Source organism: Erpetoichthys calabaricus, chromosome 3 (genome assembly GCF_900747795.2).
Source record: "Erpetoichthys calabaricus chromosome 3, fErpCal1.3, whole genome shotgun sequence".
NCBI classification, from domain to species: Eukaryota; Metazoa; Chordata; class Cladistia; order Polypteriformes; family Polypteridae; genus Erpetoichthys; species Erpetoichthys calabaricus.
Window position 1 is genome coordinate 86,163,811 of NC_041396.2, and position 24,825 is coordinate 86,188,635.

At 41.1% G+C, this 24,825-nt stretch overlaps 1 protein-coding gene across 5 annotated transcripts in view; it reads right to left on the bottom strand.

Annotated features, from left to right (window-relative positions):
• si:ch211-163l21.11 (inositol 1,4,5-triphosphate receptor associated 2) overlaps window positions 1–17,854 on the bottom strand; it is a 60,175-nt gene extending 42,321 nt beyond the window's left edge. The window contains exons 1-5 of one of the 5 annotated variants that reach the window (XM_051924656.1): window positions 17,449–17,854; window positions 6,152–6,306; window positions 5,794–5,846; window positions 1,337–1,398; window positions 248–351 (exon numbers count right to left, since the gene is read on the bottom strand). In XM_051924656.1, coding sequence (XP_051780616.1) covers window positions 248–351; window positions 1,337–1,398; window positions 5,794–5,846; window positions 6,152–6,289 — 357 coding nt within the window. In that variant the 5' untranslated portion in view covers window positions 6,290–6,306; window positions 17,449–17,854. Of the gene's footprint in view, window positions 1–247; window positions 352–1,336; window positions 1,399–5,793; window positions 5,847–6,151; window positions 6,307–12,167; window positions 12,840–17,448 lie in introns of those variants that run through there. The other 4 variants (XM_051924654.1, XM_051924652.1, XM_051924653.1 and 1 more) reach the window with 4 other exon arrangements.
• Window positions 17,855–24,825: the final 6,971 nt, after the last annotated feature.

Sequence of the window (24,825 nt, forward strand, 5' to 3'; positions counted from 1 at the left end):
CTGGCGCCAAGTGGAAACTATTTACTCTGTTTATTCTGTATTTTATGGCATGTATGTCTTGCTGACTTTTATGAAATAGTCAACTCCTTGGAATCACTGTAAATGAGACAGAGGTTAAGGGAAGAAGGAAGGATGAAAGAGAAGAATACTCGGCTCTTTGTTACAGGACAAGTGTGCCCTTCTGAACACAGAGCTGTCCAGATTTAAAATGAGGGGACACAATTTGGTAAAGGGGTTCTGGCCTCACCTGGTAGCTCATGCTGCTGCTGCCGCTGCCACTGCTGCTGCTGCTGCTGCTTGTCCAATCAGAGAAGCTTCCAGTGATGATGGCCTTAGAAGAAACCTGGGCAGCTATTATCAGACCAAGTTCAAAAAGCAGGCATATTACATGTAACAATCACACATGGAGCAATAGAAAATTATACATATGTTAATGATACAATGATATGCAAAGGCACAGAAGACTCTGCATGGCTAAAAATGTAGGGAGAAGCAATTCAGTGGCTGTCTGCACAAAGTCAAATGCGCTGTAATGGCAGTAGAAATTTTGCACTCCTGCTCAGTTTTATCCTTCACATGGACTTATCTTTTGTGTTTGTTTCATTAGATACAACTACCTGTTGAGCATGCATTCTTTGGATATGGTTTCTTACACAGTCATGGGGCTGTTACAAAAAGCCACGTATTGAAAAAAGGTGTACCCCAGACAAAGTGGTAAAATGCTTCAATTCAGAATGTAGCTGCTGAAGTTCTAACATGTGCCAAATGTCTTGACCACCTGGCTGGCCTCCCTCCATCAACTTTCTGTGTATTCACATTCTGGGCTGGCTTGCAGCTACTGTTTTTAGAATAGACTCTGCCTGCTGGAACAGGATTAAAAAAATGGATGACTTTTAGATAAGTCCATTAAGTGGCTTATCAGTAACAGCAATCAAATGGTGCTGTAGATGTGACCAGCTTCTCAGTGACATCTCAGTGGAGTTATTTTACCTTTATATAAATATGTAAACAAAAATTTAAATCCTTAGGAAAATGTATCTGTATAATGACTTGAAGATCAGGAAATGCCCTTCAGACAAGATGGCCATCACAAGATCAATTTAAGATAATTCTCAGTTTGGACAGAGTTAACTGGAGCATAGCCGGTCTCGGCAGGCAAAAGCTTGTCTAGCACAATAAAGACATTTTGGCAGCTTGCCACCAGATGCTGGAATGGCCTGTCACTCTTTGAGTCTTTCTGATCTTTTGCAAGTCATAGAAACATCAGCATTTGTCATGGAATGAAGAGAAGTTGGCTGACATTACCATTTCTCTGTTCTTATTTAGCTCAGCCTACCTGCTAAATCTGGATTTAAGAGAGCCTGTGAATTCTTCCGACTGTACCGGCAGCCCACCTTGCTGGAAGACAAAATGTTCAAAGTTCAGACCTAGTAAACTATGTCAAAGACTGACAAGAAAAAACAGTTGCTTTGCACAGTTGTTTTTGCTTTCAGCAGCATTAGTATAAAACAAGCAGGCAAGAGAAACAATGCAATATCATGCAAATTAAAAAATAATCTAGAAAGTGGCTAATTTATGGAATATTGCAGAGGAAAAGTGATAGGAACCCATTTGGGTCACACTAGCTCAAGTGAAACAGTCTCTTTAGATGATAGATAGATAGATAGATAGATAGATAGATAGATAGATAGATAGATAGATAGATAGATAGATAGATAGATACTTTATTAATCCCAAGGGGAAATTCACATACCTGAATTATTGTTAAATGATGGAACTACAGTACCATTTCATATCCTCGGGTCATCATCTTTCTCCATGAAAAGCTACTCACAACTTCATCTCTGAGTTCAGCTTTGACAGTAACCCTATGCTCACCCTCTGTTTATGTTGGTGGCTATAACATGTTTGAGCATTAGTGATGGTAAAACATTAATTTCAAATAGAGACAGAAACACCAACTAGTTTATTCCTAAATACCAAAAAGTAGGAAGCTAATAGCAGCCTCTTTTCCACTTAGGGTTCTGTCAGCCGTTGAACACAAAGCTCTGAGTCTTGATGTTTTTCTCAAGTAGCACTGCAGCCCCTAACAGTTTTAAACATGATGTTCGATTCTGACAGTGAACCCTTCCAAATACCCAAGACCTTGAAGAGATAAGTCCAGGAATAATTACATCATACATATGCTGGTACCGCTTTACCTTTTCACACAAGATAGTACTGGTCAATAGGTTCTGGGTCCTATGAACCAGAAAGGGATTAAGCGGCTTTCAAACTGGATGGATGTGTATGATAAGCCACTACATTGACGACTTTAATGTAAAGATAACATTCTCAAACCCACTTAATCCAATTCAGGGCCAAAAGGGTCCGGTGCCTGTTCCCATAACACTGGGTGCAAGGCAAGAACCAAGCCTGGGTGGGATACCAGTCCAGCACAATAATAAAATCTTTTAACTACCAAAATTTTAATTTTGCACAGCAATGTAATGTGTATTCTAACTTTAACCATTTCAAATAAAGGTGGAGTATTATTAATAGTTTGCAGTGTCTGTTACACAGAAACAAGGAGGGCTAGGTCAATCTGTGATGTCCTCAATCTTTCAAATGCAGAGAGTCATAGACACTGGGTATAAATTAACAAGTGTATGTGATTTTAGCGACCTTTAGATCTCAACTTATTATTTTCGACAATCTAGGGTTAACAAGGGCGGCATGGTGGCGCAGTGGTAGCGCTACTGCCTCGCAGTTAGGAGACCCGGGTTCACTTCCCGGGTCCTCCCTGCGTGGAGTTTCCATGTTCTCCCCGTGTCTGCGTGGGTTTCCTCAGGGTGCTCCGGTTTCCTCCCACAGTCCAAAGACATGCAGGTTAGGTGCATTGGCAATCCTAAATTGTCCCTAGTGTGTGCTTAGTGTGTGCGTGTGTGTGCCCTGCCCGGGATTTGTTTCCTGCCTTGCGCCCTGTGTTAGCTGGAATTGGCTCCAGCAGACCCCTGTGACTCTGTAGTTAGGATATAGCGGGTTGGATAATGCATGGAGGTTAACAGAATGGACAAGCTTGTTAGTCTAAATGGCCTGTTATATTAACAATTGTTCTAATATTCTAATAATGGCTGAGCACATGGCTGTCATTAACACACAGATTCAAATGGTGAAAAATGAAAGCCAACTGAGATAATAAGGTGAAACTGAAAACAGGAGCAACCAAAAATACAATAAAAAGCCAACTGTCACAAGCTAAAGAGTTAGAAAATGGAATTAAAAGAAAAAGATAAAAGAGTTGAGCATGCAGGGCCACAAAAGTGAGCACTAGAAATTGAATATGCTCTTCATTAGTGCTCAGCAGATGAGAATGTTACAATGGTGTATATTTTTAAACATTTCCTTAACAATTTTTTCACTTTTTTATGTACATTTTATATGTTTTGGGTAATATTCATATATTTTAGTTACTATGACATCATTGCAGCACCATCTTGTTTCTACTTCACAGATGCCCCCATCCTGTGTATCTGCTACATGACCGTGGCCATATTGTTCACAGTTGATACACACTGTCACTAACATGTTTGTGCTTCTCTCTGGCATTATGGTGCCACTTCATTTAAGATATCAAAATACTATTTTAACAATCCACATATTTAATAGGAGACAATATTTTTCTTTCAAAAGAAAAAGAGAAGGGACAGGTGAAGAACTCAGTATTTTTTTTTTTGGATCTCACTGTGTGGTGTGGGTGTTTGGTTTTCCAGCCTTTTAAATATTTGATCCTTGCCAGCCCATCAACTATATTTTAGTCTCTCCCATTAAAAGAGTCTTTCTTTCACACTTCCTGCATTGCCCATTACCTCAGTCATAACAAAAACAGTTTGCTAGAAGGGGCTGAGGAAGTATTTGTTAAAAACAGCAATAAGACTTGTCTGTTTAACACATACTGTAGATAGTTACATTCTCAAACTCACTTTATCCAGTCCAGGGTCACAGAGGCAAGGGTTTATTCTGGTAGCACTTGGCACAGGACAGGATTCAGTCCATCAAAGGGGCCTACCCACATCCACAACAAATGGCAATGTGGAGTTATTAACTACCCTGACACCTATGTCTTTAATAACTATTATTGTAATGAACAGAATGAGACATCTTTGCACAGCTAAGCCAACGTCAAACTGCATGACTTTTCCAACACCTTTCAGTTATAATTTTCATTTACATAATCTTTTTGCATAATAGCCAGTCATGGCCCACGCCTGTGGCCCCCAGTCAAGTAGTGTAACATTTCCATGGATAGTAGGCCACGAGTTGTCATGACAAAGTTAAACCTGTTTGATGTCTTAAGTCGCAGAGGCTGGTTAGGCTTGCGTGAGAGCTGACAACTGATGAGCATTGAGCTGGAAGCCGCTGGTGCCTTTAAGCAGCGTTCAAAATGTGGTGAGCTTGTGATACTTTAGAAATTTAAAACTGTGGTGAGTTGTGAGGCCATCGTGTAATATGTCACCCCCTGTGATTCTGAGTTGTATAATATGAGAACAAGATCCAGCAACTGTAGTTATTAAATATGATACACTCTCCAACAAAGTTATTATTATGGATTAACCAAAGTTTTGCCCATGGCAAGTAAATTCTTACTTGATTTATTGTTTGTTAAACATTACTTTATCTATTATGTTATTCCTTATATTTTGGACATTTGTGTTGTGAATATTGCTTTGTTTTCATGTAGTTTAGTATGCATGTATTATGTTTTTGTTGTATCAATTTAATTATGTGTCCTGTCCCCCTTAAAATAGAGTTTCAGAAGCTGGGCCACCATGACAAACAGCTGGAGGACTGTCCTCTGCCTATATGTGTTCTTGGCAGAGAGTCAAGTCCTCAAGAACAGTATTGTAAATTGGAATTCCATTTCAGAGATTGTTATGCATTGTTTTCTGGTTTCTGATTATTTGCTTTGCTTTGTGACATTCACTTTTGGATAGTGGGCTGGATTTTTGTTGCAAACCCTGCGTTTTGCATTTTCAAAATGCCAATGTTTTGACAATTTTTCTCTCCCTTGGTGAAGAAGGTTATTAGGCACTGTTTTATTGCTGGGTTATTCCCTATTTTGTTCAATTGCAGGCCAAAGCCTACTTAATTTTTTCAGTACTAGACCTCAGCCTTGATTTTGAGAGGCTTGACCTCATTTGACATATTGTGACAATCTCAACAAATCTAGTCAAAAACTAAAGACATCATGACTTGTTTGAAAAACACCTCACAGCCACCAGTTGACTGTGTGGGCCTACAACAGAGAGAGAAAGAGGAAAATTAGCAGGCCGGTCACACTCAAAATTAAATGTGGACTCAAGATAATCATCCCCTTGCACCCCTACTGATTCTCATGTTTCTGGCTGCTCCTTCTTTTCTCAGGTTCTCCTTTTGGGAGAACTCAATGTGATCAAAGCCTATGTCTTAGTGAAACCCACGTCTGACAGAGTCCTAGCATGGAGTAGTATTGTCCAACTTTTATCACAGTTAAGCAGTCCATTTCTACCCCTCAGCAGCAATGAAAGATTATGATGTAGCTTGAATTACAAGATCTCAGCATTCTATACAAATGGCATACATCAAGTGTAATGTAGAAAACAAGATCCAGTAAGCTTATTAGAAAGACTTTGGCAAGATAAAGTTGGTTTAGAGATATCCCACACTCTGGACTCGGCCACTAATGTGCTAAATACAATTTGGTTTCTTCATACTTTAACTCATATCCTAGGCCACAAAAGGCCATATACTGTCTGTCTCCACAAAAACTCTCACCTGGGTGGGAGCAACTCCTGCAGGTTGTAGGTCTTCTGTTCAGCAGCCAAGCTCTGCAGACACAAAAAATCAGGGTAGCACTGAGATTCTACATAAAGTAGGCATGAAACCTCTGTGGACTCATCAAACCATTTGTTTAAAGGCTCACTTTGGTATCAAATGAATCAGCTTGAAACTCAACCATGAGCCATCCTAAGACCTACCCTTTCACCATCTGCCAGGTTTAAAGCAGCAGTGTACATGAGCCCCAGGCACTCCACTGATGGGAATAAGGAAAAGGGTTATGAGGTGCTGTTGTTAAGGATGGCATACATGAACTTTTGTTGTGGAACTCGGCTGAAAATGTCTTCTGTGTTACCTGCAGGGGGGATGACTGGTCGCTCCAATGGCTCCGGCCTGGCAGAACTTCACCCAGGGAATGGTGAGATATGGAGAAGATGGAGGAGAGAGAGAAGGAGCGCTGTATAAGTGGGTGAGTTCGGGATGGACAACTCATACTGCACCCATCGACACCTGGGGGGAGGGTTAGACAAAAATCTAAATCTAGGAAGCTAACAAGATCATCACACACAGTCTCTCATGCACTTCATACACCTAAACTAAAGGAACACGGGAAAAAGTGTAGGTGGCCTGTACAGCTTTGCAAATTAATTTGGGCAAAGACTAGAAAACCACCATCATACCTTCTAATAAGTATTTAAATGTCACTTGTATCCTTGTTCATACAAAGGAAGTCATGGCACACAGTGTATGAATGTATAGTGGGAGACAGGAAACAACCATACTTCCTCACCATGGATGTTTTAAAAGATAAAGGCGGGATTTTTGTAGGCATGCCTGGGATAGACTGACCTCAAAAGGAGATACTGTACGTGCATTACACGTTCCATGATATAAGTGTCACATTCAGAGAATGTACGGGTTTTATGTGAGTGCACCCTATTCTGAGTGTGTTTCAGCCTTTCTGCAGCTGCTAGGACAGGTTCTGTACCCCTCTACTACTTTGTGAAAATGCTTGAATTTATAGATCTGCCTAAACAAAGAAAAATCCAAAGGTCCTATTGAAAAAGGAGCTCCTGGTGTGTCTTGAAATGCACTAAAAGTTTTACAAATAAGTGCAGGAAATCCTCTTAAAAAACTTTATTGCATTAAGTTAAATCCTAACCGATTGTGTTCAAAAATATCTCTCTAATGCTAGATTACTCTTAGGTGCTAGGGCACCACATGAACAAGCTGTGCTGGTCCAGGAGGGTCTCCAGGAGCCTCAGATCCATGGCCAGACCCTGGCTGAGGAAACTGGGGAAGCTTGTGATCTGACTTTTTCAGATGGTGAAACCCTGAGCGATTTGTAAATCCAATGGTGAGTGTTTATTTTAAAGTAAAGTGTATCACCGTAACACAAAGTAGGCTGTCAAGGCCAATCCCAACAGTAATCAGCAACATTTTTAGTGGTGTTAACAATTTGTCAGCAATATGGTTGTTGTCTCCACATTTCCATAATTATGAATTTATTTTACAGAAAGGCAATGTAATGTAGAAGTTTAAAAGCTCACAATTACAAGCTACAAGGATGATGTCTCAACTCCCATCTCCAACTCTCTTTGCAACCCTGAGTCTACTTGTGCTCAATCTGTAAATTTAGCCTCCTTCAATAAGGGTGTCAGCCAGAATCACATTAATACTACTACTACAACAACAATAAAAACAACAACAACTACTACTACTACTACTACTACTACTAATAATAATAATAATAATAATATGTCTAGACATTAACTTAACACCAAAAATGACCCCCTCCTCATGATTGCTACAGAGCATGAAAAGCAAAAGAAAAAGTACTCCATAGCTAGCCAACCCGCAATCTTCCAAAGAAAACTCAACCTCCCTGAAACACCACAACCTGTAAATGAAGCTCCAACCTTCCACACCCAAAAAGTCAAACAAAAAGCAAGGCATCACATCCAAGAACAAATGAAACAAAAATGGAAAGAGAAACAAATGCACAGGCAATAACCAAAAAAGAGTAGGTAAGAAAGTTGTAGACCAGCATATGACCAATCAATGGCTGAAAACAGAAAGCTTTATCATCGCAACCCAAGACGAGGTCATCAAGACAAACTACTACAAGAGTAAAATTCTCAAAGATGACACAGACCCAGCGTGCAAGATATGTGGTCAATTCCAGGAAACCATTGACCACATCGTGGCAGGATGCCCTGAACTGGTCAAAATGTAATACCTTCATAGACACAATAAGGCCTCCACATACCTGCACTGGAAATTTTACAAAGAATTCAACATCAACTCAAGAGAAAAATAGCATTAGCATGAGCCCCAAACAGTAACAAAAAAGATATCCTATAGGTCATGCCAATACAGACAAATCCTGAGATAAAGGCCCATAGACCAGACATCATCATTAAGAATAAAAAAGAAGAAAGCTGCCTACTCATCAATATGTCCGTCCCTACCGAAAGAAACACCTCAGTAAAAGTAACTGAAAAACTGTCAAAATATAAAGACCTTGAAATCGAACTTGAACAAATGTGGGGAGTGAAAGCCACAATACCAACAGTGATAGGGGCACTTGGACTTACAAAGAAAGGAATGGATAAATATACCCAAAAGATCCCAGGTAACATCAAAGTACAAGAATTACAGAAGTTCACACTACTTGGAATGTGTCATATCCCAAGAAAGGCACTGTCCATTAAATAAACTTCTGTCTCATTCTAACACTAAGCCCAAGGAATGGATCCAGTTATTATGTTGTACTATGGCAAGAACTCAAATGTACTACTCCTACTCCTACTACTACTACTAATAATAATAATGCTTGTTACTGATTAATAAACAACTATTTTCTTGATTTTTTTATCAGAATGTACAGTAGTTCCCAATCTTCTAAACACAGACCCATCACAACGCAAAGCAGCATAGTTTTAAAAAAATATATAAGATAAAATAGGGGGTGGCACAATAGTTACTGTTGTTACCTTACAAATTCAAAGTCCTGGATTTAAATCCTGCTACCAGTTGTTGTCAGTGTGAAGATTATGTTTTTCCTCCCACATGTCCAAAGATGTGCTGCTTACGTTAACCAAACTGACCTGGGATGAGTGGCCCTGAGATGGATCTATGCCATGTCCAAGTTTGCTTCCTGCCTTTCAGCCCATGCTGCTGGACACCAGACGCAAAATTAGATTACTGGCCTTGATAATGTTGTGTTGCATAATAAATGATAGGACTCTTTGAGCAGAGGAGAAGAACCCACCAGTGGTAAAAAAACTAAATAGGAAAGACAGCAGAGGCTGCTGTTTGAAAGCTGGCTTGTTTGCATTTCTAATTTCCACTTACAGTAGTGATGCACTTGACTTCATATTTATAAATGGTTGGATTTCCGAAGAATAAAATCAACTTGCAGAGGCACTAATATTAGTTATGGGTCTTACTTGTAGTGTTATAATTAGATATCCACACCTGCCATTAGTTGAACGCCTTCTTTAATTAGACAGCCTTGTCATTTCTCATCTTGTTCTTTGAAGTCAGAAATCCATAATAATATCCAATAACTTCATCAATTTTGTAACCTGCTCATCCAATTCAGAGTTACAGGGAGACACAGCCTACCCCAGCTGCATCAGGGCAAGACAAATACAAGGATGCCAGGTCCTTAAAATTTATAGGCCAAGAACAGTTTAAAAATAACGAATTTGCCTAAAAAAATAGACCAATACCTGAGGTGGACAGAATGACACACTGGAAAGCTGTGGTACTTACCATTGAAGCCTGGGGTTCAGTGTTCCCACTCAAAGATATTTCAGAATGATAGAATGGGTATATACCATCACAAAACAGGGTAGGAGAGTCCCCCTTGGAGATCTTACAACAATAGAGAACATATACAAATGCAAATATCAGTGGAAAAAACATGGTAAAAATGCAGTGGAGGGAGGTTAGATAATAGGCAGAAATACTGCTTTGCTTTTAAAAATGTAGCTCAGAAGACCGCAACCTGCGAAAGCCCATTTTTTCCTACGGATGTCGATCAGAAATAAAAAATTGGATGGAAACACCACAGATCTGTAAACACTGTTCAGATACTGCACTAATTCTGGATCGGATGCCAATCAATTGCAGAGCACATTCACATGCCCAGACTTAGACTTAATCATACTGGGCCAGAATAAAATGGGAACTAGCCTAATATACATTATTTGGGGTGTGGTGGTAAATTTGTACTTGGGGAAATTCGATAATACATTTTGTTACATTACATGAAACATGGACACAGGTGCAAGTGGTGCATGCAGACCTCTCTTGTATGGTTGGAGCAACAAGCTACAGTTTCGTTTCATCAGTCTGACCAAGGAGTTCATGTTTACTCATGCAAGAGAGGCGCTACCTTACAGGTACTTTTCATGTACAAAAGTAACCATGGCTGGTATAGATGTGAGGACTGGGGGGAGGTGGAGGGCAAAGAATGCAGTTGACCAAGCTGTGACTTGGGCACATTCAAATGGTGGGATCAGTGATGTTTGGATAAGCACGACTTTGTTGTATACCAAGAACTTGCTATGATAAGGCATGGGGCAAAACATTAGCTGGTTCAGAAGGAGGTACATACAAGTGAGAATAAAGTAGGATAGTGATGATGCAACAGAAGAGAGCCTGCACCAGATGGGAACAAGCAATGAACCAGACGATCTCTTGGTCAGAGCCTTGGAAAGCTGAGCCATTTCATATCAGGTTCCTGATCTAGTCGGTCTGTAATGTCCTCCATAGTCCATCCAGCCTCTTCTACTGTGGTAAGAGTGACACACCAGCAAGAAGAGGATCTCTAAAGAACATTCTTGGTTGTTGCCCAGAAGCCCTCAGAGAAGGCTAGTATCGTTGGCAGTATGGGCAGTTGCTGAAAGTGATAGCATTGGCTATCTGCAGTGGGATTAGCCAAAGCAGGTAGTTGCCTTTGTCAAGACTGGGGAGAAGCCACAGCTGCAGCCAAGAGTGTGAAGTGGGTTTCCTATCACAGTACAATATTGGAAGCTGATGCTTGGCCTGCCGAAGCAACTCAAGTTCCTGGATTCTATTGCAGCAACCATACTTAGGCCAGATATGGCCCTGGTGTCTGAATCAGCAAGTTTTGTTGGGACTGACAATTCCCTGGGAAGACTGGATGGAGGAGGCATATGAGAGGAAGAGGAACTGGTAGACATGGGCTAGAGTGGCATATGCAGTGTCTGCCAATAGATGTGGACTATAGAGGCTTTGCAGAGCAACTGTTCTACAGGGTCCTAAAGCTCCTTTGCATCACAGACAGCACATCAGGAAAGTCGCAGGGGCTACAGAGAGAGCCTCTAGATAGATGTGGATCAAGAGGGAGGCAAAAAGCAAAAAGCAGGTGCTACTTGGTGACAAGTCAGCGCCCCCAACAGAATTGCTTCAGCAGAGGTGTATGCTTGTTGAAAGACCCTAAACACCATGTGACCCCAGGTACAAGCACTGATGATATTAACAAGTGCATTGTAAGATGTGTGAAATGACTAGTGTGCGCAAATTGACATTTTAAAAATATAAAACCAAGTAAGAGAAAAATCATAACAAGTGCTAGGAATCCAAGAACATGTAGATCTTTGCTAAGCATTTACTAGAGAAAAGAGCATTCCCTGACAAAAAAAAATCCATCCTTAGATTTTCTTGATCAGATTGCTGGCAGTAGAGGCCTAACCCTGTGGTTATGAGCCCTAATCATAAATGTGCCCACTGACAGCCATACTCACAAACAACGCCTAAAGCTTTAACCTCCATGTCTTTGGGATTTAGGAAGGAGCTGCAGCACCCAAACAGACACAGTGATGATGTGTACAATCCACACATACATGACTCAAGCTGGAGCCTCACAGTCGCCATGCCATCAGAGAGAGCAGGACCTCTGCAGCCTGAGAAATCGATCAGAATGAGTATCTGGACACAATTTGTATTTATCTGTGTCCTTTCCTATGCATTGTGTATTCATTTCTTTTCAATAACATAGCATTCTCAAACCGGCTTAATCCAGTTTAGTGGTCACAGGGGTTGGATTCTGGCAGCACCAGGAACAAGGCAGGAAACAACCTTGGAAAGGGGAATCTGTCCATCTCTTACATGCACACATACTTGCACAGGACAATTTACCGTCATCAGTTAAATTAACCTGCACCATGGGGAAATTTTAGAGTACCAAGAAGAAAACCCACACAGGCACAGAGAGAACATGCAACACTATTACGATATAGAAATGAAAAGGTTCCCACATTTTCTAAAATACAGCCATTACTAAATTCTACTGCACACTACACAAACAGCTAGAGTGATACCGAGAGTTGAATTACCAGCCACTGGCCTCTCCAATATTGTCCTTCACTGGATGCAGAGGTTAATATCTGCCCTGCTGCTGTGATCTTCGTGCTGGAGTGCTCTGTGCGCACGCTTGCTAAGTGCCTGTGAGGAAATCTCTCCCCCCAGCTGTTTATACCACGTATCCTTCCCACCGTCTGGCTTTTCTCACAGTAATGTACACAAGCCCCTCTCATGTAGACAGCACCTGCTTTCTGCACCAGTGTGAAAGTTAGAGGAGGAGGTTGACGATGCTCCTCCTATGGCCTCTCTGGGCTGAAAGCTGCCAGGGCTAAAGGAATGCTTTTTTATGGTTGCGTTGCATTCCCATGTATTGCATCCATTTTACAGAAATTTTTCACAGATTGCTTGATTGTATAAAATCATCCTCTTAGCTTTGCCACTGAGGAGTGAGTCCACCACCATGACACTGGGAGGATCTGGGTGGTCTTGCCATTATACACTCAAACTCAAGATATATCCATCTTCATGATGTTTAGTGCAAGCCTGGCTTTAGACTCCACTGGAGACGTGTTTGCAGTGGATGGGTATCTAATGGGCATGCCATGTAAGAATCCTTGTTGATCAGGGCAGCTGAGAGTGGCAAAACTTGCCACGCTGGTCACACAAGCATGTATTTGCCTGTACTCTGTACACATGACAATACTATCACCTCTTTTTCTTTTGGCTGCTCCCGTTAGGGGTTGCCACAGCGGATCATCTTCTTCCATATCTTTCTGTCCTCTGCATCTTGTTCTGTTACACCCATCACCTGCATGTCCTGTCTCACCACATCCATAAACCTTCTCTTAGGCCTTCCTCTTTTTCTCTTGCCTGGCAGCTCTATCCTTAGCATCCTCCTCCCAATATACTTAGCATCTCTCCTCTGCACATGTCCAAACCAACACCATCTCGCCTCTCTGACTTTGTCTCCCAACCGTCCAACTTCAGCTGACCCTCTAATGTCCTCATTTCTAATCCTATCCATCCTCGTCACACCCAATGCAAATCTTAGTGTCTTTAACTCTGCTACCTCCAGCTCTGTCTCCTGCTTTCTGGTCAGTCCCACCGTCTCCAACCCATATAACATAGCTGGTCTCACTACCGTCCTGTAGACCTTCCCTTTCATTCTTGCTGATACCCGTCTGTCACAAATTACTCCTGACACTCTTCTCCACCCATTCCACCCTGCCTGCACTCTCTTTTTCACCTCTCTTCCACAATCCCCATTACTCTGTACTGTTGATCCCAAGTATTTAAACTCATCCACCTTCGCCAACTCTACTCCTTGCATCCTCACCATTCCACTGACCTCCCTCTCATTTACACACATGTATTCTGTCTTGTTCCTACTGACCTTCATTTCTCTCCTCTCTAGAGCATATCTCCACCTCTCCAGGTTCTCCTCAACCTGCTCCCTACCATAGCTACAGATCACAATGTCATCAGCAAACATCATAGTCCACGGGGACTCCTGTCTAATCTCATCTGTCAACTTTTCCATCACCATTGCAAATAAGAAAGGGCTCAGCGCCGATCCCTGATGTAATCCCACCTCCAACTTCAATGCATCCATCACTCCTACCGCAGACCTCACCACTGTCACACTTCCCTCATACATATCCTGTACAACTCTTACATACTTCTCTGCCACTCCCGACTTCCTCATACAATACCACAGCTCCTCTCGTGGCACCCTGTCATATGCTTTCTGCAGGTCCACAAAGACGCAATGCAACTCCTTCTGGCCTTCTCTAAACTTCTCCATCAACACCCTCAGAGCAAACATTGCATCTGTGGTGCTCTTTCTTGGCATGAAACCATACTGCTGCTCACTAATCATCACTTCTTAACCTAGCTTCCACTACTCTTTCCCATAACTTCATGCTGTGGCACCTCAATTTTATCCCTCTGTAGTTACTACAGTCCTGCACATCCCCCTTATTCTTAAATATCGGCACCAGTACACTTCTTCTCCACTCCTCAGGCATCCTCTCACTTTCCAAGATTCCATTAAACAATCTGGTTAAAAACTCCACTGCCATCTCTCCTAAACACCTCCATGCTTCCACAGATATGTCATCTGGACCAGCGGCTTTTCCATTTTTCATCCTCTTCATAGCTGTCCTTACTTCCTCCTTGCTAATCCGTTGCACTTCCTGATTCAATATCTCCACATTGTCCAACCTCTTCTCTCTCTCGTTCTCTTTATTCATATGCCTCTCAAAGTACTCTTCCCATCTGCTCAACACACTCTCCTCGCTTGTGAGTACATTTCCATCTTTATCCTTTATCACCCTAACCTGCTGCACATCTTTCCCAGCTCGGTCCCTCTGTCTAGTCAATCGGTACAGGTCCTTTTCTCCCTCCTTAGTGTCCAACCTCTCGTACAACTCATCATACACCTTTTCTTTAGCCTTCGTCACCTCTCTCTTCACCTTGCACCTTATCTCCTTGTACCCTTGTCTACTTTCTGCATCTCTCTGACTATCCCACTTCTTCTTTGCCATCCTCTTCCTCTGTATACTCTCCTGTATTTCCTCATTCTACCACCAGGTTTCCTTTTTCTCCTTCCTCTTTCCAGATGTCACGCCAAGCACCCTTCTTGCTGTCACCCTTACTACATCTGCTGTAGCTTCCCAGCTGTCTGGTAATTCTTCACTGCCACCCAGTGCCTGTCTCACCTTCTCCCTAAACTCAACCTTGCAGTCTTCCTTTTTCAGCTTCCACCATTTGATCCTTGGCTCTGCCCTCACTCTCTTCCTCTTCTTGATCTCCAACGTCATCCTACAGACCACCATCCTATGCTGCTTAACTACACTTTCCCCTGCCACCACTTTGCACTCTTCAATCTCCTTCAGATTGACTCTTCTGCATAGGATGTAATCTACCTGTGTGCATCTTCCTCCACTCTTGTATGTCACCCTATGTTCCTCCCTCTTCTTAAAATACGTAATTCACCACAGCCATGTCAATCCTTTTGGCAAAATCCACTATTCCCTGACCTTCTTCATTCCTCTCCTTGACACCATACCTACCCATCACCTCCTCGTCGCCACTGTTCCCTTCACCAACATGCCTATTGCAATCCACTCCAATCACCACTTTCTGTCCCTTGGGTACACTGTTCATCACTTCATCCAACCATTAGGTGGTCCTGCTGTTACAATAGCTGACAATGGCCTAGTCTACCTGAAGAATGACGACAAAGTTAAATGACATAGAGGCTCAACAAAAAGGCATGGGAAAAACGGAACAAAGCAGGGTGCAAATAGGACAACTTCAGCAGAAGGGGGTGAAGGCATTGAAAAGGCAAGAAGAATGATGGAGGTTTGATTTGGAGCAGTTCAGTAATCTACTTAGTACACAGTTTCCTTGTTTATTTAGGTCTTTAAACACATGCTCAAAATGCCACACAAACGCCGCTCTTCCCCCCACACAAAAACACACACACATTTTGTTCGCTAATATGTTATTAAACTAACACTCAGGTGCTAAGGATGCCCCTCCAAAATAGTCCCAACAAGTCCCATGGTTTGTCTTTTCATTAAACAATCCCAGGGTGGTGCAGTTTGTAGTGCTACCACCTCACAGTGCCATTGTCACTGGTCTGAGTCTCACACCTGGTTGTTGCTTCTCCTTGGCCCAAAAAATGTCCTTTGGCAGTTCCAAAATGGCCCTGTAGTGGACTGGTGTTTCCTGCATTTGCCCACTGATGCCTGGATATCCTCCAGCCCTCTCCTCTGTGACCCTGACTTAGATTAAGTGAGTTTGAGAATGTGATTTGAAAGAGCCCCAAGTGAGAGCCTGATGCCATAGCCATAGCTCTTCATACGTGCCTCATCATAAAGATGAAGGGTGTATCTTGGTGGCCATTCAGCCAGGTTTCAGTTCTTCCTGCCACATCAAAGTCGTCATTCCAGGAGAGCCATTCACTTTCAGCTTTAAAGTCCACTTCTGACATCATAAAATTACATCATTTCATGTCTTTTAATAACACATTTTCTCCAAGCTCAGAGGGTTTTTCTGAATGACAATGCAATTTTTTTTCTCTTCAATTGGGGGATTTTACTTGAAATTATGTGCAGTTCTTGCCATATAAAGTAAAATAATTTCAAAATTGATTGATTGAAGTATAAGAAACATAAACACTGACGTAAGCCAATGTAGCCTGTCAGCACCCCAGAGAGCAGCATGATGGTGCAGAGGTTCAAAGCCCATCGTGATGGCTGCCTGTGTAGAGTTTGTTTGTTCCCCCCATGTCTGCAGGGAGCAGCTGCTCAGGTTTTCTCCACACATCACAAAATTATGAAGCTAAGTGAAGTGTCAATCCTACATTGGCCCAGTGTGAGTGACCTGGGACCCCTGCTCTGGTGCACAGAACTGCTAGATAGGCTCTGCTTCTGATTTCTGACTTCCTCTTGTTTCTCAGACTTCATATGCCACATGTCACCAGACTGGACAGTACAAGATGGGCCTATGGCTTCCATCTTGAGTTGGGAGTCAGACTCAAACAATGAGTCAGTTGATCTTTGTTAAACTACAGTACTCCCTCCATTGCAAGGCTGCCATCCAATGCACTTCATGGGAAAATCCAGCCATCTCTTCACGTTATGGAGTTCACATAAAAAACAATGGAGGCACAGAGAGGGCCGGAGTCACACAGCAAGCCACTGGTGGGATCTGCAATCCTTGCTACAACATCCATCTGAATGCTCAATGCATTTCTGGACCTGCCTGTCATTATCTACCAGCACATCAGGATGCTTTAGAGCTACCTAAGCACTAATCTGGACCCGAGGAAAGTGTTAAGAATTTATAGTCACCAATCATATCTCCAGAGAATGGCAACAGGTTGCATGTTGATTAGCACGTGCAGGGAAGAATTTCACTCTGGTCTGACAATAATGAACTTATAAACCCACAAGTCAAGAATCAAGTTGCTCCACATCTCACACATTCTTTCCAACATCACGTCAATGCTTCTCCTGGGAGGCCTGAAGTGGGACTCCATCCTCTTATATAGTTCAGACAGCCAGGCATTGCAAAACCAGCCTGAGTCTTACCATTTCCAAAAATGCTTTCAGGTGGTCTATTGTCCCAAGAGCAGTCTGTCCAGAAATGCCAGTGGATTAAAGGTTAGGAGCCATCATCAGTAAGCCACACATAGCAATACATCAGCAAAAGAGCTGCACCATTATTAAATCGAGCTGGCCGCCCCCACACCACACCCCTCCCCATCATCGTCAAACAGAATAGAGCAAAGACAGTTCTTACAAGTCAGCAGAGCCCAGATGAGGGCACCCTGTGTAGTCCCTCCAGCTTCGGGTCTTCTCTTTCATTGGCCATCTTCAAGATTCCTCAAGCATTTTTCAACCCCCGTGCTCAGTAATCCTAAGCTGCCGTCACGAATCAAGCTCATTTGCAGGCATCTGCACCAGCGTCAGAGTATATTTAGTCACAGCAGAGCCTGCCTTGACAGTTATTTATATTACCTCCCAGGCTGCCTTTGTCCTCAGTCCGCTCTCGTAAGCTCCTTGCATTTGCCCCCACCATCCTTATAAGACACCCTTTATTGAAGCCACTGCCACTACATTCTTTATGGGCCTGCTGCAAGGGGCTTGGTTGGCACAGGGAAGAAGATGGCACAGCACACAGCCAGCTGTAACGACAACAACAACAACAACATTTATTTACGCAGCACATTATCATATATGACAGCAGCTTAAAGTGCTTTACAATAATATGGCTAAGCAGAATGGGCCAGAGAGGAAAATAAAAAATCCTAGTTGACGGGATGTTGAAGAAAAAAAAACCTCTAAGAGCCCTAGAACTAAAAGACCACCCGGCCCCCTCTACAGTCCATGAATGGGTGGCCATTAGCGCAATACTTTACTGGAGCTCTCCTCATCTTCTCAAGATCACGGGTGGCTGCAGAATCATGAGACCAGGGACTGCTTTTGAGTCCTAGGAAAAACAAAGAAAAAAAAAAACACAAAGCAGTGAATAGGAACCAGTCTATAAAACAAGAAATAAAACTGAATTTCATGAAAATAATCAACTTCCCCCTAATGTTAGCTAGCAATGCTACTAATTTGTTAAGAAAGCCACTGAGGGAGCTTTCCTTAGAGAAAGGAAAACATGGCTGTGGTATGCAACGAAAGAACCCACAGTTAAATAAAAAAGTACAGTTAAACCGTAAAGCAAACAAAACTGTTACTTCCCAAAAATATGAAACATCTCTCTGCTATAAAAAAAAAACTTGGGACGAGACTTCGACGAGATGTGATCTTTTGAAGAGAGACACTTTCACCTCCTGCGAGACGGACAAGTCACATCATACTTACAACCTTTGGAAGCAATTCCCGTGAAACACATGCAGAGCAGGTTAGAGATAATGGAAGTAGGAAATTTAGAAAGTCTCAAAAAATGAGAGTAAAGATCGCATTAGTGCAAACAAACGGAAAATATTACTCAGTGAAATAATAGAAAAGTGAAAAGAGATTGCAGAGTGTTTGAGGATGTCTGGGGGAGAAGAGACAAGGCAGTGACTTTTAAACGTTCGAACCGCCGCACGAAGTGCAGATCACGCTGCACAGGAGCAACAGCAGTCCAGCAGCTGATCGAGCAAAGAGGAGGTTAAAAAAACAACTGTTATTCTCTCCCATTGTATCACCATTTAAGAGGGGTTTTGGAGGAGCGGCCATGTCTCCTTGAGGTGCGTTCAGCCCCCCTCTTCACAATGGCGCATAGTTCTTAGCAGGGAGGGGTTGGCGAGCGAAGCGGGCAGGTGGCAAAGCCCCCTAGTTTATTAAATAAAAGTGCTTGTTAGTTGCTACCAGTCAAGAAGCTTATGCACTTGCTGTCATATTTTAGATTTTCCTACTCATATTTAACATGTGACTGAAACAGATCGCCAGTGGAGACTGGTAGCTGCAGCTTCTTCTCCAAATAATTTCACAATCCGAGTGCCTTCCTTACTTTTAAGTAGACATTTTTGTATTCTCTTATATAATGAAAGTCTTAAATAATATTTTTGACAAGACTTTACATACTTAGGTTTTCTTTATTATTTTATGTAGAGTTTGTTCCCATTAGCATATCCAAATGCTTCACTCTTAATTGTATGCAAATGAGGAATTGACCCTTCCTTGTATCCAAAGTGGCAGCAGTGACTTCAGTGCCACATTCACTTGTCTGCTCATTTGTGTCAAACGTTTCTTCATGAGCTGGCAAGTGAACATGGCAGTGAAGCAATTGCTCCCCTTTAATATTCATTGTTGTTTGCACCCGTGTCTGCACTGTTCATAATCATCAGCATTTGGAGACAATTCTTGGGAGCAAACTTTACAAAAAAAAGGGGACATTCAAAAGAAAATGGCAAAAGAAAGATAATCATTTAAAGCTGTGGCAAAGAATGCAAACATTTATATTTTCTGAAATATTTCTAGGCTAAACAACTAAACAATGAGATCAATTAACGCTAAGAATGATGTACTGATTGTGAGGCTGATTAGAATAAAACCCTGCAGCCACAGGGGTCCCCCAGGACTGTACTTGAAAACCACTGCCATACACAAAAGGAAGGTTACGCCATTAGTATCAGGACTTAGCTGTTCAGATCTGTCGTTGTAATTAAACTGAGGGTCACCAATGGGTGTCGGCAACTTTTGGCAGACAGAGAAAAAGCATAACCTGTAGATGAGCTGGATTCCCATCCTATGGAGTTTCATGTTCTCCCTGGGTGGATGTGGATTAATTGGCCGAGGGAGGGTGAACGCCTTGCAGAACCTCATCCAGATTAGGTTCCCACCTCGCAGGTGCTTCTGTGATAGGAACTGAATGAAGCTGATAAAAAGCAAATGGATGGAAAATGTAAATTCTGTTATCTTAAATTTCTTTGGTCGGCTTCAAGTGGTCAGTAAAATTACAAAAGATCTGGAAATTAGAAAACAAAGTGTCACTAGTGTTAGAAAGGCTACAAGCAATCAAACCACCCAGACTACAAAATATTTAACCAAAAATGCTTAATAATCTAGAGATTAATATACATACACCCAAACACATTGGTATTGTTTTCAGACCCTTTCACTTTAGCCACATTTTCCCATGTTGCAGTCTTGTGCTATAATCATTTAATCACTTTAAAACTATGCTCAATATCTCAGATTATGCTGCAAATATTAAAAGGGCCAATAATGTGTTTCAGGTAAATGATTCGTGTCTGTGAATGAAATGAATGTAACCAACCATACTTGGTCATTGCCGGTCAAAGGCTTGCTGCTGGTGCACACACACTGTAGTTTTTTGGATGCATTTCATATAGTGAGCCCCATGTGTCCAACTCCAAGTGCAAGCAGTTAGAAGGTTCTCCTAAATGTCTATAAAACTTGATGTTCAGGTAGAATGATTTAATGAATAAAGGACCAGACTTCAAACGATAAAGTTGCTATTCAGTTTTCATCTCCAACTCTGTGTAATCCTTACCAAGCCTCTTGTGCTCCACACATACTGTACAGTGGATTCATGAAGTATTCCGACCCCTTCACTCTCTGAACCCTTTATTGTGTTTTAATTTTAAATGAATACATCTGTCATTTTTGTCCATCACTCTGAACGCACTAATCCATAATGAATGGGCGAAAACATGTTTTTAGAAAGGTTTGCAAGTTTGATAAAAATTAAACCCTAAAATCATTTACTGTATATACCTTTTCAAACGCTTCAGTACCTTGTAGAAGGCCACAATTAGAGTTTTAAGTCTTCTTCAGTATGTTTTTACAAGATTTGCACACCTGGATTTGGACAGTTTATTCCATTCTTCCCAACAGATCCTTTCAAGCTGCTTTAGATCAGATTAAAAGGATCTGTAAACTCCCATCCTTCAAGTGTTTCTTCACAGATGTTCTATGGGGTTTAAGTCTGGGCCACTGAAGGATGGTCAGACTTCCCCTGAAGCCACTCCAGGGTTGTCTTGACGGTGTGCTTCGGGTCATTTTTGTGCTGAAAGATGAGCCGTCACCGCAGTGGGAGGTTCTGTGCACTCTGTGACACACCTACCTGTATTTGACTGCATTTACCCTTCAATTCTGACCAGTCCCCCTGTCCCTACCACTAAAAAGCATCAGAGAAACATGCTGCCACCATCACACTTCACTATAGGGATGGTATTAGCAGTTGATAAGCAGGGTCTGGTCTTTGACACACATGCTTGGAAGTTAAATTTTTGTCTGCTGGACCAGAAAACCTTTTTCGCCAATCTCTCAAGAATCGTTTAAACACCTTTTGGCAGACTCTAAGCAGGCTGTCATTTACCTTTTACTCAGTCTGTTTGTATAGAAGATGTGCCCGATAGAGGTAATAAAAATCAGCAAGTCTCAAACTTTTACAGTCCTGCTCATTTTGCACAGGAGTCCTCTTCCAGACAAGCTGGCTACAAATCCATGATTTTAACCTTTTAATTACTGCACTGTAAGTATAGTGATTTTCAGGTGAGTAGCTATTTATAGCCATTCCCAGACTTATGAAAGTTAACATACCTTTCCCTTATTTAAATTGCATGTGCTCTCTGATCTTAGCCAAGTGGATGGATGAATGAATGAATTTTGTCTCCAATGGAGCTATGCCACCTCCTATTTATACACCAGTGAAACGGGAAGTAATGGGCTACTGCTTGACCTCACACACTCTGATCAAACTTGGAAAAAGTCAAATAGTTGGAAAAATGGTTCAGTTACACTTTGTTCACAAGGATTTCTACAGATTTCATTAACCATGGCACATTTGATTAAGGATTTTTTTGCTCAGAGAAATACAACCTTTTAACTGTTCTGTTTATTCAGTGTGAGATGAAGGCAATTTACCCAAAAGTGATTTTACTCTTTATCAGGGCACCAATAATTGTGGAGGGGATTGTATACAAATCTAAAATTGTAGGTTACCCAATAGTGCTCAGAGAGACAAAATAAAATGCAGTGGATTTGTATGCCATCTGCCTCCCTGTACTCAATAGTGCCAGGCTCAGATTTCAAGAAGCTGAAACTGCATTAAACAGATTCCTCAAATTGAAGAAAGATCTGTGTTAGCTAGCATGCCACTCAGGAGAATTATAGCCAGCTAATTAGTTAAATCTGTAGCTTTCAATAACACTACATTTGTATCATTTAGGTTAATTTACCAAGTCTGATTATTAAAACCTACCCAAATATATTAAACAAGACATTGATCACACCATTAACATATGTTGTACAGAAAGAAAGCATGCATACAAATGTGAAATAAGGCCATTATTTCAGGATTTTTCAAACATATCTAAAAAGTTGTCAATTAACTCACACAAAGTTCCTCAGAATCAAGTCCATAAGGCCAGCACAAATTAGGAAAGATGCAATTGCATTTTTCGTAATCCAGTGCGCCTTGATGATGAATCTGGAGACAATTCATAAATCTAAAATTACATCCCACATGAATTGATTCACTGAATAAAATTGAAGACTCCCATACCTAATATTTAGCAGATATGGTCCTGGACTCCACTTCGAAGTGAATGAATCAGGATAAAGCTCAAAAAAGGAGGAAACTTTTAAAGTACATGCCAAACATCCTGGTAATTTCATAAAGGCATAAAATCTAATGGTTTTAATTTCAGTCCAGTTGCTCCGACTACTGCATTTGAAAAGTGAAGCTTAAAAGTTAGGATTTGAATTAAAACTCCAATTACTACTTCAAACTTCACTTTTTAGCAGTCATTTGTATTGGCATTAAAACCTTTGAAATTCACACACTGAAGCTGGATGTCTGGAATTTACGCACAATGAACTGTCAAAAGGCCGAGTGGATGTTTTTCACAAAGTTTAAGAAACCGTTCATCCATGTACTTTTTTTTTTTTTTTTTTTTTTTTTTTTTTAAACCACATAGGCCTACAGATCTTTCCAAAAATAATGTGCACTTTGTCCTTTCTGTTGAAAGCCCAAAGGATACTTAATACTTCATAGGACATTAAAAAAAAAAAAAAAAAAAGCACAGCGCTCAATTACAACTACTGTATAGCAACCCAAGAGAATGCATTTCTAAATTTATAGAGTGGACCAGCTGGTAAAGCCTCAATTACATCAAACGGAGACGTGGATGCAGCCACTGCTTCATTACCTGAAGTTCAAACAAATCCATGGTTAGAGTTTTAATGTGAGGTATAGAAACCAGACTTGTTTTGGTTGAGCTAGAGGGACAATGAGTGAATTTTACTATTCCAAATAGATTAAAAAGTGGTAAAACATGAAGCAGCTGCTCTAAGTGCAGTAAAGCATATAAATATGGGCTATTTTGTAATATATTCATAAATTATAGCTAAAAATGTGTGATCACAGTACAGGATGTCTATTTCTCACCAACATTTTACATACTGTATAATAACCATCACTAAAAATGATATTTGTTGTATTCCACTCCAACTGAACAGAATTACCGGGCCAAATGAATCGGTGTTGCCTCTACTAGGGGAGAGAAGGTCTGAATGTGTAAGTTTGAATGAAGCCATCAGAGTCTGCATTTGGGGTATGGTGTCAGAAAAGGTATAAAACAAACTAGAGAACTTTATGATGGCAAAGCAAACAACTTACAAAACGAGATTACAGCAGAGACCACTGAATTAGGCATTCTAAAATAAAACGCTGAATATTTTGCAAAAAAACACGATACAATTGGAACAAAAACAGTTCCTGGAAGACCTCAGCAATATTATGACTAACATGAACCACAACATCAAAAGAAATGACAGTCTTGAGGCACTAGGGTGAAAGGGTCAGAATTCATCTTTAGAAGAATTAGAGAATAAAGAAGCTACACTGCAACATGCAAATCCCACCTGCACCAAGACCAGATTAGAATTTGTAAAGTACAAAGAAACCAGAAGGATTCTAGAGTGACGTACACAGACCTTTACCAGAGTGATGTAAAGGGAAGCATGTAGAGAAAGGAGGGCTGCAATTGATCCTAAGCATGCCAGTCCAGTGAGCCGGTACCACTATGGTTAGGGCAGTTTCTGAAACTACATTTCAGACGGTTTTAAATGGCAGAAGTAGGATGAGACTGCCCAGAAACCACTGACATCTTGTAATTTAGTCTCCCATCTCTCTCTTTACCTTGAACATACTAATGTAACACAAATAACCCATAAAACCCCAATGTTTCAGTATTTTCTCCCCACTGTACATTGATATGCTAGACAGCACTGACCACCAGCCTACTCCAGTCACCAACTCCATGCAGTTTCCAGGGCGCCCTCCTAGACTTTATATTCATACTGTATTTACCCCTTTTATCTTAAGCCCACAATTTCTATACTATATTCCTTTCTATGTTAACTAATGTTGTCTTATTTTAATTTCTTATTTTGTCTTTTATTTTTCTTCTCTTCATTATGTAAAGTACTTTGAGCTACTTTTTGTATGAAAATGTGCTATATAAATAAATGTTGTTGTTGTTGTTATACTGAACCATCTTACACACAGTAATGAAGACCATACTACTGGGTCCTCCAACTTGTATCAATGTCTAGATTGACAATGGTTAATTAAAAATATTCATTTTTCACTGCTCTATCAAGTATCTTAACTAAAGATTTTATGTAAACATTAACATGACAAAACCACCAA